The sequence below is a fragment of the Muntiacus reevesi genome, chromosome 2 (genome assembly GCF_963930625.1).
Source record: "Muntiacus reevesi chromosome 2, mMunRee1.1, whole genome shotgun sequence".
Lineage (NCBI taxonomy): Eukaryota > Metazoa > Chordata > Mammalia > Artiodactyla > Cervidae > Muntiacus > Muntiacus reevesi.
The window spans coordinates 239,351,331-239,367,171 of NC_089250.1; the positions used below are offsets into that span (position 1 = coordinate 239,351,331).

At 52.1% G+C, this 15,841-nt stretch overlaps 1 protein-coding gene across 4 annotated transcripts; it reads right to left on the bottom strand.

The window, feature by feature from the left end:
• Positions 1 to 854: 854 nt before the first annotated feature.
• SLC38A7 (solute carrier family 38 member 7) lies at positions 855 to 14,173 on the bottom strand. 4 transcript variants are annotated; one of them, XM_065925444.1, is made up of 12 exons: positions 14,136 to 14,152; positions 12,944 to 13,062; positions 11,959 to 12,381; positions 10,968 to 11,166; positions 10,595 to 10,739; positions 9,596 to 9,694; positions 8,439 to 8,496; positions 8,145 to 8,259; positions 6,709 to 6,856; positions 5,961 to 6,160; positions 5,057 to 5,111; positions 2,695 to 2,947 (listed from the first exon to the last, which is right to left on the bottom strand). In XM_065925444.1, exons 3-12 carry the CDS (start codon positions 12,226 to 12,228, stop codon positions 2,845 to 2,847), a joined length of 1,392 nt encoding a protein of 463 aa, XP_065781516.1. In that variant the 5' UTR covers positions 12,229 to 12,381; positions 12,944 to 13,062; positions 14,136 to 14,152; the 3' UTR covers positions 2,695 to 2,844. The 4 variants fall into 4 exon arrangements, with proteins under 4 accessions (XP_065781519.1, XP_065781516.1, XP_065781515.1 ...); XM_065925443.1 differs by lacking the exon at positions 12,944 to 13,062 and having other exon boundaries at positions 14,136 to 14,173; XM_065925445.1 differs by lacking the exons at positions 12,944 to 13,062; positions 14,136 to 14,152 and having other exon boundaries at positions 11,959 to 12,924.
• Between the last annotated feature and the right edge of the window lie 1,668 nt (positions 14,174 to 15,841).

The following is a 15,841-nucleotide window of genomic DNA, read 5'->3' on the forward strand; positions in this document are numbered from 1 at the left end:
TTTTAAGTCTAACTAGGGGCAGCCATTGATGACGGAAGCCATCCCAGAACGCTCTGCTCTCCTCTGCTATTCCCCCACACCCTGGCCATGCTCCACCAACACTGGCCACTTCCCAGTTCCTCAAACCACCATGTTCCTCCTACTTTGCAAATGCATTTCCCATGGCCTGGAAAGATCTCTCCACCTCTTCACTTCGTTCATTCCTACACATCCTTCAGGAGCCAGCTCATAAGTCAATTCCCCCAGGAAACCTTCCTTGACTCTCCAGAGAAGCGCCAGACCGCCAAATCTAACATTCTGTATTTTCCCTACTTGGCATGTATCACAACTCGTGTGTTTATATTTGTGATGACTTGCCAAGCATCAGCCTTCCCCAGCAGAGGGAGAGCAGAGCTGGTGTGTTTTGCTGAATACCTTCTCCCCAGCACTTGAGCACGGTGATTGGCTCCTCAACTGGGACAACGGGGCCTGCTCTCAACACCGGCCTCTGAAAGGACAAACGGGGGATGCTCAGGAGTTTGAAGCTCACCCCAAAACTTGAGGTTGGGGGGTGACATAAAACACAGAGGCCAATGTGTGCCTGCACAGGAGGGGTGTGAGCCAAGGCAGAGTCCCAAGTCAGCGGGGAAAGGCTGATGGGATGTGGAAGAAGGCAGAGGTGTCCAGAACCACTTGAGGTTTCCTGCTTGGTAAAGGGAGCGCAGTGGGCCCATTCCCAACTCAAGGGTCATAGATGGTGAAGCCAAAAGGTGCTTGCCACATCCCAGCCCCTACTGCCCGCCCCAGTCCGTCTTTCTTCTGCCAGTGGCCTGGACTGTCCCCGGCGTCAGACACAGACCACGCAGCTTAGCAGCACAAGTCCCTTTTTATTAACCATCCTTCCTGGTCTGAATGTGCACAAGTAGAAAAGAAAACAGTAAAATGCCCAGGCAGGGAGGGCAGGGGAAGGGGCTCCTGAGGTTATCAGGCCAGATTCCAGCTCATTTCCCCCTTACAGACCCCCACCTGTGACTGAAATGCAACATGAGGCGGCAGTGCAGGCCTGGTGATGTCCGTCCGCCCAAACCTTGTCCAGGTGGGCGCTGGCGGGGCCCGGCACTGTGTAGCAGGCTGAGAAGACGGCCACGTGGGCCTGGCCCTGGGGGAGCCTCGAGGGGATGTGAGGAGGGGCAAGTCAGCCAGTCTGGGGCTGAGCAGAAGTCTATGCGGCTCCAGCCAGCCTCTGCTTCTTATATCTCACTGCCCTGAGAACGTGGGTCCCTCTCATCCCCACTTCGCCATTCAGAGGTTTTGGGCAGGAAGAGCCAGGGAAAATGCTGAGTGTTCTAGGCAGAGAAAGCCTGATTCGGTGCCTGGGGTTGGCCTGAGTGGCCAAAGTGTTCAAAATATGAAGGCGGAGAATATCCCTCCTAACCTCGCATGGGGCTCAACCTAGCTATGTCCTTAATGTGATCGACAGGCCTCCGAGGCCTGGCCTAGTGGACACGTGGGGCTGAGGAAGTGGACAAGAGAGGGTCTGGTCCACCCCACTCCCACACTGAGGTGAGCAGGAGAGACTGTGCCTCCATAGGAAAATGGGGTGGGGGTGAAGAGGTGATGGTAGAAAGGAGCAGACAAGATCCAGACCGAAGGCAAACTTATAGGCCAGCATGACTACACTCAAATGTTGTCCAGTCAATGACATGTCAGCCGCCTTTCTTGTCTTGTCTCCGGGTACCTGGCTGGGGTTAACATGGAGGGCGGGGAGAAGAAGCAGCCACTGAAAGTGAAGATACCAGACACAGTCACCTTGATCCTCACGAGCCCAGCATGCGTGGCATTCCCAGCCTGCTCCATCACCCACTCTTGGGCCTCTCTCCTATTTTTAACTTTTTTTCTGGTCGCACCTTGCGGCATGTGGGATCTTAGTTCCCTGACAGGGACTGAACCCGGACTCCCTACATTGCAAGCAGAGTCTTAACTTCTGGACCACCAGGGATGTCCCTACTCTTGTTGCTTTGAAAAGAGGGGCCCATCTGGAATCTAAGAGAGAAAGCAGACTCCCCACCGTGGGGAGAGTTCAGGGAGTACTCACAGCACCGTGGCATGGGGCGGCCCCTGGCCCCTGGCTCAGAGCTGGGCTGGCACCGTTTGTAAACATTAGACTTGGTGATGTCTGGGATGGAGGAGCAGAGGGATACCTGGACCATCAGGTCTGGGTAAAGAGGCAGGGTGAGTCCCCAAAAACCTTGGGAAATGTCAATCAGCCATGGGCAAGGGGGCTCTCGGGCTCTCTGCGGGCCCAGGAGGCAGTGGACAGGCATCCATCTACCTGCCTTGGTGCACTCATATGCTTTCAAGCTACCTCTGGGACTTGCCAGAGGAAGCCACTGGTGGCTGGGCTGCCGACAGCCTGGAGCACGTGCTGAGTCCCGGGGTGATGAGCAGAGCCTCTACTCAGGACAGGCTTCTCTGTGGAGGATGGCACCCCTCGGAGCACACTCTTTCTCCAGAGGCAAGTCAGGCTGAGTTCTTTCTTTGGAGACCTACCGACACTCTTTACCCATGGTGTCCAGACATGGAAAAGTCAAGAGGTCGAGGAGGGGAGGAGGTTCCCCTGTTACATGAGACTTCCACCTACGATCCACGGCACTGCCAGGATGGGGGAGCAGGAAGGGAGCTGAGTTTGAACTGTCCACAGGGGTGGGGCCTGATTTCTCCCCAGAACTGTTCCTGGAAAAGGATGTGCAGATGTCATCCCACCAGTGGAGGGGAATGATGCCGGGCCCAGGGTGGTCCTGAAGCTCTAGGAGATGGGTTCCTGGCTCCAATAACAAAGGCCAAGAATTCTCTGGGAGGCAGTGGTTATGCCAAAAGATCCACAAAAATGGCGTTGGCTGTGGTCTGGCCGAAGATGAAGGCTCCCAGGGTGACCAAGAGAACTCCGTAACTGACCATCGCCCACCAGCTGTAGAGCAGAGGGTGAGAGAGGGCCTGGTCAGTCAATCACTCATGACTTTGCCGATTTTCATATATGTAAATGCATGTACTAAGTCACTTCAGTCATGTCTGAAGTCATGACTCTTTGTGACCCTATGGACTGTAGCTAACCATGCTCCTCTGTCCACGGGATTCTCCAGGCAAGAATACTGGAGTGGGTTGCCATCTATCAGTTAATTACTGTAATTACTTATACCCCTTCTCCTGTGGGTAGAGCACTTCCTACTTCTCAACAGCTTTCACACAAAGGTTTACGGGGCTGGGTGGATGACTCCTAGACCACGGGTAAGGAGCCCAAGACCTAATGTGATTAGCTGACTGGTCAGGACACCAGGGGCAGGACCAGAATTAGAATGCATGTCTCCTGATGGAAAAGCTGGTCAGGAAAAAGCAAGTCACATGGAGTGATCCATTTTATTAAAAAAGAAGTCAAAAGACATCTGCAAACGTATATATCAAAAATAGCTGCAGGGTTATAACGGGATTTTTTTTGGGGGGGCCTTACTACATGGCATATGGGATCTTAGTTCCCCTACCAGCGATCAAAGAAAGCCATGCCCCCTGCATTGGAAGAACAGAGTCATAACCAGTGGACTGTCAGGGAAGTCCCCACAAAAATTTTCTTTCTTTTTTTTTTTTAAAGTAAGCAACCTGGTCATAACCTCTCTACCATTCAGGAACACGTACATATTAAAAACAATGCAGTGTTTTGCAAAGTGTGGCCTGTACATACAATGAATATTATTCAGCCTTAAAAACAAAGGACATTCTGACTCATGCTACAACAGACAGACCTTGAGGACATTATGCTAAGTGAAAGAAGCCAGGTACAAAAAAGACAAATACAATTCCAGTTACAGGAAGTACCTAGAAGAGTCAGATTCACACAGAAAATAGGATGCTGGTTGCCAGGGGCTGGGGCGAGGGGGAACAGGGAACGACTGTTTAATGGGTACAGAGTTTCAGTTTAGGATGATGCAAAAGTTCTGGAGATGGCTGGTGGTGACCGTTACAGAAAAATATGAATGGAATTAATACTAGACCGTTACACAAACATATGAATGGAATTAATACTACTGAACACTTTAAAAAAGTAAAATTTTAAAAAATGTAGTGTTTTGTTTTCAATAGACTAAGAAATATTGAAAAGGCCTCCATGTACTGTGGTGGCAGGGATATGGGGAACAGGGCACTTTCATTCACTGCTGCTGGGACTCTTGACTGGTACTGCCTCTCGAGAGGGTAATTTGAACCCATGTGCCAAAGTGAAAATGAGCATGCCTTGTGATAAAGCAACTTCCTTCTAAAGATCGATGACACTAAGATCCTTGAACAGGTGTGCCAAGGTGTATGTGCAGAAGTGCGTTCACTTCAAACAACACATTCAAACAACAGATTCTACAGCCACTGAAAAAGGAAGCAGTTAGATCTTGTGTGGACACAAAGAGTGATCTCCAAGATACATGGTTCAGTGAAAAAAAGCAAGGGGTTAGCTAACCTAACCCTAACCCTAACCCTAATGGGTTAGGGTAGAAAAGTGTGTCTGGCTTGAAATAATTTTTGAAAAAAACCTAGCCAGACACAAAAACCCATGTGTCTGTGTATACACACACATCGCTTGTGTACACAGACATCTGTGCACACACAGAACAGTCTACAAGGGCACAGGCCATGCTCATGACATGAAGCTCTCTCAGGAGAAGGGAGAGGGCGGCGGGGAAGGATGGACTTCCTCGTTTTTCTCTGAAGTCCTTCAGAAGTGCTTGAACTGTTACAACTAACACGTTACTCATTTTAAAAGAAGTATTTTAAGGAACTTCCTTGGTGGTCCAGTGGCTAAGACTCCATGCTCCCAAAGCAGGGGGCCTGGGTTTGATCCCTGGTCAGGGGACTAGATCTCACATGCTGTAACTAAGACCCAGCACAGCCAAATAAATAAATAAATATATATATTTTAAACAGTATTTTAAAAACTCCTGTTTTCAAAGTACACAGGTTTCCTGATTCCGACCCGTTTAAAGGGAACTTCCCCACCCAGCACCTCCCCGAGAGGCCAGCAGGCTGGGCGTTGCTTTACCTGGCTGGCTTGACTTCCTCCATCTCAGAGAGTTTGGCTTGAATGAGGCACAGTCCTGGAAGAGAAGAGAGAGCTTGGTGGGGCCCTGAGAGCTTGGGTGGGTCCCCCGGCCCACAGGCCAGCCTCCACCTTGGCCAGGAGACAGGGGAGGTGGATGGAGAAAGGCCTGTGTTTCCTCCACATTTTCCACTCTGCCTCCACCCTGAACCCTGCTGGAGGCCTGGCGACTGGTCTCCCAGGAGAGGTCCTTGGGTGGCACGCAAGAGCTAGAGCTAAAGGGGCAGCACTGGGAGGCGATTCTGTGGTGCCCTCACTGCAGGGCCCTTCCCAATGCACTTCTGAGCAGGTGTGGCCCCCTTGCTCAAGCAAAGTGGCAAGAGCTTTCCAGGTGGCCTCTTGGGTAGAAATAAGCTGGGTATAGGCGGAACTCATGACTGGGCAGACAGGACAGTTTCCCAGGGACCTGGTGGCAGACTGTCTGAAACTGAGGTCTCCCGACCTCCATGTCAGGGTGCCAATGCCAGACCCTAATTACCCTCTCAGGGGCTGACCCAGCCAGACCCTGGACAGTCACGGAGGAACAGGTAATTGAAATAAGAGTTAAGACTACATAGACTGTGGAGCTGGACAGACCAGTTTGAAAAGGGTCTCTTATTCTTTAGTTGAGTTTGTTAACCCCTAGGGAAGTTTGTTACCCTCTCTGAACCTCATACCTCCTCGTGGGTAAAATGGAGATGACAACTACACCTTCTCTGCAGGAGGTGATGCTTAAACACAGGTTCCCACAGAGCCTGAAGGTGATCAATAAACACTGGTGATTATGCTCCCCCGCAGGTGAGCAAGAGAGGAGCTGAGGCCAGGAGGGCCTGGGAGTGAGTGCTGTGGGGACAGCGGGGGTCCACACCTGGGAAGACAAAGATGAAGCAGGCAGCCAGGCCTCCGATGACTGAGATGACCTTGCCGATGTCAGGGATGAAGAGCGCCAGCAGCAAGGTGAGCAGGAACCAGACCAGCGTCTGCAGCACTCGCCGCCGCCGCTCCCGCCCCACATCCTCCTCCACCGGCATGCCCTGGTAGCGCAGCCATAGGCCTTCGATCACCGCCCTGCCCACACAGAGAGGGGCTCAGAGGCGTACCTGCTGACAGTGACCCCCCCACTCCAGCCACGGAGCCAGACCCCCAACTGGATGAAATGTAGATAAGACAATCCCTGGGCCTCAGTCTCCTCTTCTGTGAAATGGGTCTAGTGCCGCTCTTCTCAGGGTTGCCATGGGGACCGGATGGGATGGTGAATGTGAAAGACTGAGTACCTTGCCTGGTCCTGAGTTTGCACACCCCATGGGAACTGATTCCACTAGACTCCTGGAAAGTGAGGGTCTGGGGTATTCAGAAGACAGGGTGTTCAGGAAGGGACCTGGATTAGAGGTTCTCAGAGCACTCACAGATTGTCCTGGGGACTCTGGGACAAAGGTGGCCCCCCAAGACCTGGCTGGGGGTGCTTGCAGGGCCATTCTAGGCACTGACTGTTTCCTATGGGCTTCAGTGTCTCACTCTATAAAATCCATGTTACACAAGGCCCAAGGACCATGTTCAAAGAGCATCCAGGGGCCCTGGTGAGAAGAAGCACCTTCGTGGGGTAGGGAGGGGCTCACCGTCCGCAGAAGTGCAGGATGGGGTAGGAGGTGAGCACGCTCAGGATGATGAAGGCACGGGCCACAGCCACAGCCATGTCCTCCGACGGGTAGGACAGGAGCACGTCAGGGTCCACAGCGGCCCCAAAGGTCAGGAAGCCGCAGATACCTGAGGGCGGGGACGAGAGGGCTAGGTCAGAGCGCCCTGGGAGGGTTAGGGAGATGGACCGTCCCTTGCTCAGTCTAGCAGCAGATGGGGAGATGACAGAGCAGCCCTGGAGGCTAAGACTGAGGCTTAGAAGGGTGTCAGGGCTGGGCTCAGAAGCCCCCCTCCCTGACTCCTCACATTCCCCACCCCCACACTGTTACCTCTTTGATCTTGAATTCCCCCAGCAGTTCCTGTCTCAGAGCTTCTGCATTAACTTCTGCCTGCCCATCTCCTCATCATTCAGGTCTCAGCTCAGGGGTGCCCCCTCATCCACAGTGACCCCCGTCCCCAGGCACACTCTCAACATCACCTTGATCTCTTTTCTTCAGTGTTCCTCTCTCTTTGGTTTTTCTTTTTTTCACTTGTTTATCATCCGTCTCCCTCAACTAGTAAAAGCATGAGCCCCAGGAGAACAGGGCCTCTGCCTATTTGCCCTCCCTTGTTCTTGGCTCTGTATTCCTGGCTGTGTCTGCAGAAGATAGTACAGAGCTGGTTCTGAGCCCCATCTGTGGCAGCCATCACTGGGCCACTCTTCCTGGTCTCCTGGTCCTGCTCCCTCTTCCACACCATTCTCCACACAACACGCAGAGCCAACCCTTCTCTGAGCCGCTCCCCTGCTAGAAACGCTTCCTCTCTGGCTCCCACCAGTCCTCAAGGATCTGGCTGCCCACCACCCACCCCTACAGCTTGCTCCACAGACCACCTTCTGTCCCGGCCTCAGGGACTCGGCATTCTCTCGTTCCTCTGTCTAGAAGGCTTTTCCCCTGGGCTCTTCAGATTCTAGCTCCTTCTCGTGGTTTGGGCTTCCCCGCTCCGAGGGGAGCCGTCTGTGATCCACCCCCTAAAGCCAGCCCCACTCACATCTTCCCTGGTTCACTGTTAACGTGGCACTCATCTGGATTTCCTTACTGATTCCCGGTTTACTCCTGTAAGACTGTCTCTTCGAATAGACTGTCAATCTCAATGCAAGCAGGACCAGGCCTCTCTCTATGGCATCCCCTCCTGCTGAGAAAGCTCCTGGGGCGGACTGACTAGGCGCCCACCGAGAGCTGCTGAATGAACGCATGCACACATCTCTCATCTGGGGAGGAGGCGGCCCAAGCAGCCCAAGTTCAAGCCAATGCCAACAGAAGTATGTGACGTGCTGGGAATGCAGGGTTAAGGCCAGGAAATCCTGGGCCAGAGCACTTGGGAATGAAGAGGGAGAGTGGGAGCCCTCTAAGCCTGGCCCTCGGAGGGGAGCACTCACCTGTGCCCATGTAGACAGCGAGGGCGATGACCATGGCAGCTGTCACCACGCCGCCCCAGGTCTTCAGCTCGGGCCGCCGCATGCTGTTGAAGACGGGTACGCTGCTCACGTGACACTGTCAGGGTGAAGGGCAGGGTCAGGGTGGGCAAGTGACCTCATCCCAAGGACAAAGGGCAGAGTCCGGGGGCTCCCACTTAGCTCCCCTTTCCGGGACCACCCGCCCCTGTCCCACCAATAATGTGGACTCCATCCCAGGGTGGGGAGTGAGCTAAAAAGGGACCTAGCAACTGGCACCTGAAATCCGAAGCAGATGGTGGGCATGGCGTTGAACACGGCTATCCAGGAAGCTGGCCTGCGGACAGACACACAAGATGCTGCTGCCCAGGAAGCCCTCAGGGTCCCCAGCTGCCCCAGGCCTTTACTCTTGAGTCAGCCCCCCACAGCCCCCACGAGCCAGCTATACACATTCCACCACACAAGTGCGGAGCCGGGAGAGGACACACTTCACAGGTCAGTAAACTGAGGCTCTGCAAGGTCCTCCTGGGACTCAAATCCAGAAGGTTTGGTTCTTGCACTTGGGCTTCTGCTTCTCTGGTTTGTTCCTTTCAAGAAAAGGGAAACCAAACTTCCTCTCAGTGGTAAAAAAAAATACACCTTGCCTGCCAATGCAGGAGACAGGGGTTTGATCCCTGGTCTAGGAAGAGCCCATATTTCAAGAAGCAACTAAGTCTAGTTGCTGCAACCTGCTGAGCCCACATGCTGCAACTACTGAAGCCCAAGAGCCCGTGCTCCGCAACGAGAGAACAAGAGAAGCCACTGAAAAAGGAGCCTGTGTGCGCAACTAGCGAGTAGTCCCCACTTGCCACAACTAGAGAAAAGCTCTAGAAGCAATGAAGACCCAGCACAACCAAAAATAAATAATCAAAAAAAGTTTTAAAGCTTTTAAAAAAAGAAACCTTTCTTTAAAAAAAAATGAGAAAATTGATTCATTTTCACAAAGAAGATACAGGTAAGCACATGTTGAAGATAAGCACATGTTGAAAAAGTGTGCAGTTCCACTTTGGCAGGATCTATAACCTGAGGCCTAGTCTCACACTGGCTCATCTGTTGGACGTTAATGGCAAAGGGGCCCTCATCTCTGGTTCTTACTCTTTCCTCCAGTAAAAAGAGATCTGGACCTCTTGTCTCCTTCCTACAATGACCAGTGAGTCAAACCCCTAATGAGCCTTGGGAATTTTTTTTTTTTAATGTATTTATTTGGCAGTGCCAGGTCTGAGTCATCGCATGTGGTATTTAGTTCCCTGACCAGGGGCTCCTGCATTGGGAGCATGGAGTCTCAGCCACTGGAGCACCAGGGACGTCTCCTGTGTGGCTTTTTGATGCCTGACCCAATACGTCCTGGGGCCCAAGTGCAGCTTCTATCCTGTGTGCCTCCTGGGGCCCTCACTCACCTGTTCAGGGTGTCTGCTGGGCTCATCTCTTTATCAGGCCAGATGTACTTGATGATAATGATGGTAGTCACATACCAGGTGCCCACGACGCTCAGAAAGCTGCCAGGAAGGATGAATTAAGCCTCCTCCTCCCCAGTCCCAGCTGCCTCTTCTTCAATTCTATCCCCAGGGACATCCATCCTTCACCTTAGTGACCTAAAGTGTCTAAGGAACCAACTGGGAGATCATTCCAAACAAAGACTTAAGAAATGCATGAGAAATAAATTTCGGAGAAACAAGCCACAGTTAGGAAGCCAAGAGGGGACCAGACTGACACGTGTAGCCCTGGGGAAATGAGGTGGTTCAGCTCCATAGCTCAGAGACTGCAGCAGGGGGCGCTGGGCTTCAAAGCACATCTATTACTTCAATCAGAGCAGCCCAGGTATGGCCAGAGCTGCAGGCAGGGCCATTGAGAAGCAGGAAAGGCTGGAGGTAGAAGGCTCCAAGGCATTAATACCAGAAAGTCAACATTAAAGAGAACCTTGGAGACACTGAGCGTGACCCCTTCAATTAAGGATCAGAGGAAACAGGTTAGAATCCCTCTTTTTCAGACTCTGAGCCAAGAAGCTAGTCCCTTCCCTTCACACTGAGCTGCATGGAAAATGCTGCAAAGCTAACAATCCCAAATGATCAAGAAATCCCATGCTTTGTGAGAAAGACAAGGCCTAGGCCAAAAGAGGCCTTCACACTCAGGATTACTATCTGTCCCTTCTTGGACAAGGACATTTGGAGCTGACGCTCCCACTGATGCAAAGAGCCACTGTCTCCCTAGCTGCTGACACAAAAGAAAGGTCTTCTGCTAGAATCTCTGCAAGCCCTGGTCTGCCCCTGCCTGTCCCCTCTTTCTGCCCCTGGAGGCAAGGTAGCATGGAGGAGCGGGATTTCCCTGCTGCCCTTGGGTCTCTGACTGCCGGTGATCAGAACTGCTGTCCAGCACAGGCTGGGGTGGGGCCTCCGAACCTGGCATATTTCTGGAAACCGATCTCCCTGGGTATGGAAAGGGGCAGGATGAAGAGGCAGGCAGTGAGGCTGATGGTGAACTTGCGGTCTGTGTACCAGGGGCTGCCGCCGGCCCCCTCAGGCTCCTTTGCCATCACAGCTATAACTGTAGAGGGAGGAAGGAGAGAAGGTGATGCCAGGCTACTGCAGAGCATGGTCCTCCACCTCTGCCGGGATCGCCAGCTGTCTCATGGGCCCAGCAGCCAGGAGGGAGGATTCCCAGATGAATGCCAGGCCCGGGCTTTGGGTGGGTATTCCATGCTCCTCTCTGCCCACTGCAGGATCCCCAGGGCCAAGGGGGAGGGATGAGGTAGATACTGAAGGGGGACCTCACTCTTGTCCTGCTGGTCCCCGATGATGATGAGGAAGGCGATGCAGGTCCCGAAGGTGTAGGTAGCAATGGCGACCTCACACAGCACGCCTGTCAGCTTGCCACACACAGCCCACACCACCTCCTGGTAGGTCCTCTCATTGCTGGCCTGGGAGCAGTAGGCCAGGATGACGAGGCCACTGATGATGAAAACCAGCATGGCCTGCAGGCAGGGTGGAGCAAGAGTGTGTGGGAAAGGTCTGGCAGCAAAGAGCAGCCTGGTTTTGCTCAGCGTTTACTGGCCTGGTGCCCAAAGCCCATTTGGCAAATGAGCTTTATCCTGCAGGGCAATCTTAACAGATTACTGGAATTGAGATTTTTCCTTAAAGACAAAAGGTTTGAGGAAAATTTCAAACGTGAACAAAAGTAGAGAGAATGGAACAGTGGGCCACTATGTACCCATCACTCAAGTCTCAAATTCAGAAATCATCAATTCAGGGACTTCCCTGGTGGGCCAGTGGTTAGGACTCCATACTGCCAATGCAGGGAGGACAGGTTCGATCCCTGGTGGCCAACTAATATCCCACATGCTCTGTGGTGTGGCCAAAAGATTAAACACAAAACAATCATCAACTCATGACCAGTCTTGTTTCATCTCGTCCCTCTCCCACTCTGGACTATGTTGAAGAAAATACACGCTATCATATCATTTCATCAGTAAATATTTCAACATGCAGTTCTAAAAGGTGTGGGCCCGCTTTTTAAACATAACCACATAACTATTAAACATGCAATTGATGTCTGAAATTCCCTAATTGCGAGGAAGGCTTTTGAAACCTCAGCTGGCCTCAAAGGGAAGAATGCTACAATAGTTTAATAATGTCAGCCGTGTGTGGCAGAGGGGAGAGTGATTAGCATGTGTCACTGACCACTCCTGATCCAGAGCCTCCCTTCTGAGGCCAGGAGCCCAGACCCACCACTCTGCATTTCTGCCTGCCAGGCCCCCCTCACTCACCATCTGCAACGTGATGCCAGCTGCCACGCCCCCAGCAGTGCTGAAGGCTGCCGGGAAGTTGAGTAGCCCCGCGCCCAGGCAGGCATTGACAACGATGAAGATGGCTCCAAGTGTGGAAGTGGTGCCTCCGCCCAGACCCCCAGGAGGGGCCTCCCCCTCACTCTTGGGGGCTATGTCCACAGAGGGACTCTGCAGCAGACGGGCACGCTCCCCAGAGTCTGTGCTTAAGCCCCACTCGTCAAGGTCTCTGTTGATGCTGACCTGGGCCATGGCCCCTGGAGTCCTGTTCCCGCAGGGTCTGTGGGTTCTGTCTCACGGCCTCATCCGCTGGGGAACTGAGGGAACACACCTTCAGCTGGAGGGTGCCCCAGACTGTGTGGGGCTGTTATCCTAGGAGGCCTATGGGTTCTGGCTCTCCTAAACCTAGATGGGAAAGGCAGATATACTGTCATCCCAAGATAACAACTTTCCCAAGATCAAATGGCTGAGATTCAAACCCAGGTGTGCCAGTGTGTGGAACACTGCACTGGGTGCCACAGGGTAATGGCAGAGACAGAAAGATGTCAGATGCAACTCTTGCCTGCTTCAGGCTTATGGACCGACCAGGTAAATAAGACATAAACCCAGAAGAGAGAGGTACAGACACGTCAGCACTAGAGGTCGTGCATCAAGCAGGAGTGCCATGCACATATCTCATTCACTCCTTAGATGACAGTGGTCATAAGGTTCAGAGAGATCAAATCACTCATCTAGGATCACACAGTAGCAAGCTGCAGAGCAAGATTTAGATTCAGATCTGTCTGGCTTCCCAACTGGTTTCTACACCGCAGGGTCTGAAGAACAATCCTCACCTAGAACTGTGGGTATTTCAGTTTCTTACAGCCCGGCATACCTCCCTCTGGCCCAGAGTCTAAATTTTGTGGCGCTTTCAAAGCCCTTCAAAATTTCAGCGAGGATTTAAATTCTCTTCTCCCACATGACTGACCTCACCACTGCTCATCACAGAGGCATTCCGTCTCATGCCCCCAGCACACTGAGGGGTTTAAAATGTCTAGTGAGGCCTCTTGGGTGGTCTGATTCTTGCCATGGCTCCTCCTGTGATGGCTGAACAAAGTTGGGAGCTGTAAACTCATCAGAGGGAAAAGGGCGCATTTGGGTACTCTCAGACATGTCACCAAGCATGCAACCAAGGGACACAGCTCCAGGGAAAATGTCTCCCTGCTGGCTCCAAATCCAGAAAGATCAGTCAGATGCCATAGGGCTTCCTCTTATGCAACTTGCCACCCAGCCAGCAACTCAGCAAAAAATCAAAGCAGTGAATGAGTATTGGAGGCAGTTTTGGTCTCTCGGGCTTCCAGGGTAGTGCCAGAGAGAACCATGTAAAGCTGGTGCTCCCCACACTGTGAGACCTCTCCTCCATCCTGCTCACTTCTCAGACACAGGAAGTCTCTGCACTGCTCCGGAATCTCTTAGCCTCCCCTCCCCTCAAATTACTCTGCTCATGGTCCCCAGCTTACCTGCTCTTTCCACCCTTCTGGCTTTGGTGGACAGAGAGCTATTCCTTATGGCACCTTCTCCCCCAAAATCTGAGATCTGATTCTCCCCACTTCCCTCTCTGCCTTCAATTTTTTCTTTCTCAAACTTCACCATCGCTGGTCAACAGAGTGAAGGTAACTGAGACGCTCTGACTCTTAACTCACAGAGAGAAACACCAGCTCAGTTAGGGAAACAGAGCCATGGAGGGAAAGAGGCTAATGTCCCAGGGGCTCGTTGGCAGTCAAGACTAGCAGCCTAATGCCCAGGCGCTCAGGCCAGGGCTGTAACCACTGCAGTAGGCCACCCAGAGCTCAACGAGAGGAAGTACCCAGGCCAGCCTGGGGCCGAATCCCAGAAATACGAGGGGTGGGCTGCATTGGAAAATGGGCCACGGCCTACCCGGGACGGAGAGTGGGCTGCTGTGTGTTAAACTGGGGAGGGGATTCCGGGGCTCGACAGGTGGATACCAGGTAGGGACAGGCCGGGATAAGGCGCAGCAAGGGCCGGCCGACCCCGGGCGGGCATGGGGCAGAGGATGCCAGGCTGCAGAGCCCTGCAGCTAGTGAGTAGGGTTCTGCCGCGGTGGGGGCCTTGGGGACCCAGATTTCACCCTCCAGCAACCTGTACCTCCTTCCACCTACCTGCGGTCTTTCTAGCCCGGGCCGGCAGTGGAGACACGTGAGCAGCGATCACATGACTGCCGGGGCCGGGCCAGGCCTCGGGGCACGCTGGGAGTTGTAGTTCTCTGCGGGCGCCAGTGTTAGACTGTTGTTCAGTCGCGCAGTCGCGTCCGACTCTTTCCGACCCCGGTAAACTTCAGCACGCCAGGCTTCCCTGTACCTCACCAACTCCCGGAGTTTGCCCAAGTGCATGTTCATTGCATCGACGAGGCCGTCCAGCCATCTCATCCTCTGACGCCCTCTTTTCCTTCTGCATCTTTCCCAGCATCAGGGACTTTTCCAATGAGTCTGCTGCTGCTAAGTCGCTTCAGTCGTGTCCGACTCTGTGCGACCCCATAGATGGCCTCACCAGGCTCCCCTGTCCCTGGGATTCTCTAGTAAAGAATGCTGAAGTGGGTTGCCAATAAGTCTACCAGCTCTCTAATCCTCATCCTGAAAGCACTGCCCCAAACTAGTCCCGGCACCCTGCCCACCTGTATTCATCCGGTTACTTTTAGTTCTGGGTCCCTTGGCCAAACCACACACTTCTGCTTCCTTTTAGGAAGAACTTAGGGGAGTTTGGTATTTTTGCCAATCCCGGTGCCTCGTGGACCCTGGTTGTTTGGCTTCATTGTCCTCCTTTGTTTCCCTCCTTGCCTTCACACCCAAAGACAGGGACTCTGTACTTTTAAACTCAGGATAGCGAGGGGTCATCTGTACCTCCTTGAGCTGTGGCTGGCCTGAGAGTTGTTCATATTAATAGTTATAACCCTATCGCCTGGATTCTACAACTGAGGATCTGAGGCATTGGTGTCACTCAAACAAATATTTGTTGAATGAAGGAATCAGTGTCCAGAGCCCTGGCTTCTGTTTCTGGCTGTGTGTCACTTGGAAGTTGTCACATAACCTTTCGCATTCCAATGGTCTCATCTATATTACCTCCTCTCCATGCATCAAAGGTCCTTGCTGGTGAGATTCTGTGTACTGCTTACCTGGTTTCCCTCAATGGTGACATTTTGCACAATTACAGTACCATATCACAACCAGGATACTGACATTGACGTGATCCACTGATCATGTTCCATTTACTCAGTCACATTTATAGTCATTTTTGGTGTATATTTAGTTCAATACAACTTAATCATGTGTGGGGTTTACAAATATTCATACACCACATTCAAGATTCTGAATATTTCCATCACCACAGGGATCCCTCCTGTTGCCCTTATATTAACATAACCACACTCACCTCCCTCCTGTAAGGCCACCCCCTTCTGTAACTCCTCTCAATCACGCATCCATGGCAGTCAACTCCATTTCTAAAAGGTTCTCAATTTCAAAAAATGTTCTATAAATAGGATCATAAAGTCTGTAAATTTTTAGGATTGACTATTTTTATCCAGCATAGTTGCCGGAAGACTCATGCAAGGAGTATGTTTTGTTACTGAGTGACAATATTCCATGGTCTGTGCAGTTTGTGCAACTAATCACTTTTGAAGGACATCTGAGCTGTTTCAGGTTTTTTTAAAACATAAATGATTTTGCTGTGATTTATGAATTTTACCACAGTATTCATACTTTCAGTGCTCAGTACAGTAGTATTTAGTATATTCAGAGTTTTGCTTGTTACCACTACCTAATATCAGAACATTGTCATCACTCACCCCCAAAACCCTGCAACCATTAGC

What these genes read in the sequence shown, in the direction of transcription:
- SLC38A7 (XM_065925443.1), bottom strand. Translation starts at nt 12,228, where the DNA reads ATGGCCCAGGTCAGCATCAACAGAGACCTTGACGAGTGGGGCTTAAGC. An exon ending in CCATCTGCTTCGGATTTCAG is followed by an intron (nt 8,260 to 8,438) that starts GTGCCAGTTGCT and finishes TCACCCTGACAG; the next exon opens with TGTCACGTGAGCAGCGTACC. An exon ending in ATCCTGCACTTCTGCGGACG is followed by an intron (nt 6,161 to 6,708) that starts GTGAGCCCCTCC and finishes CTGTGTGGGCAG; the next exon opens with GGCGGTGATCGAAGGCCTAT.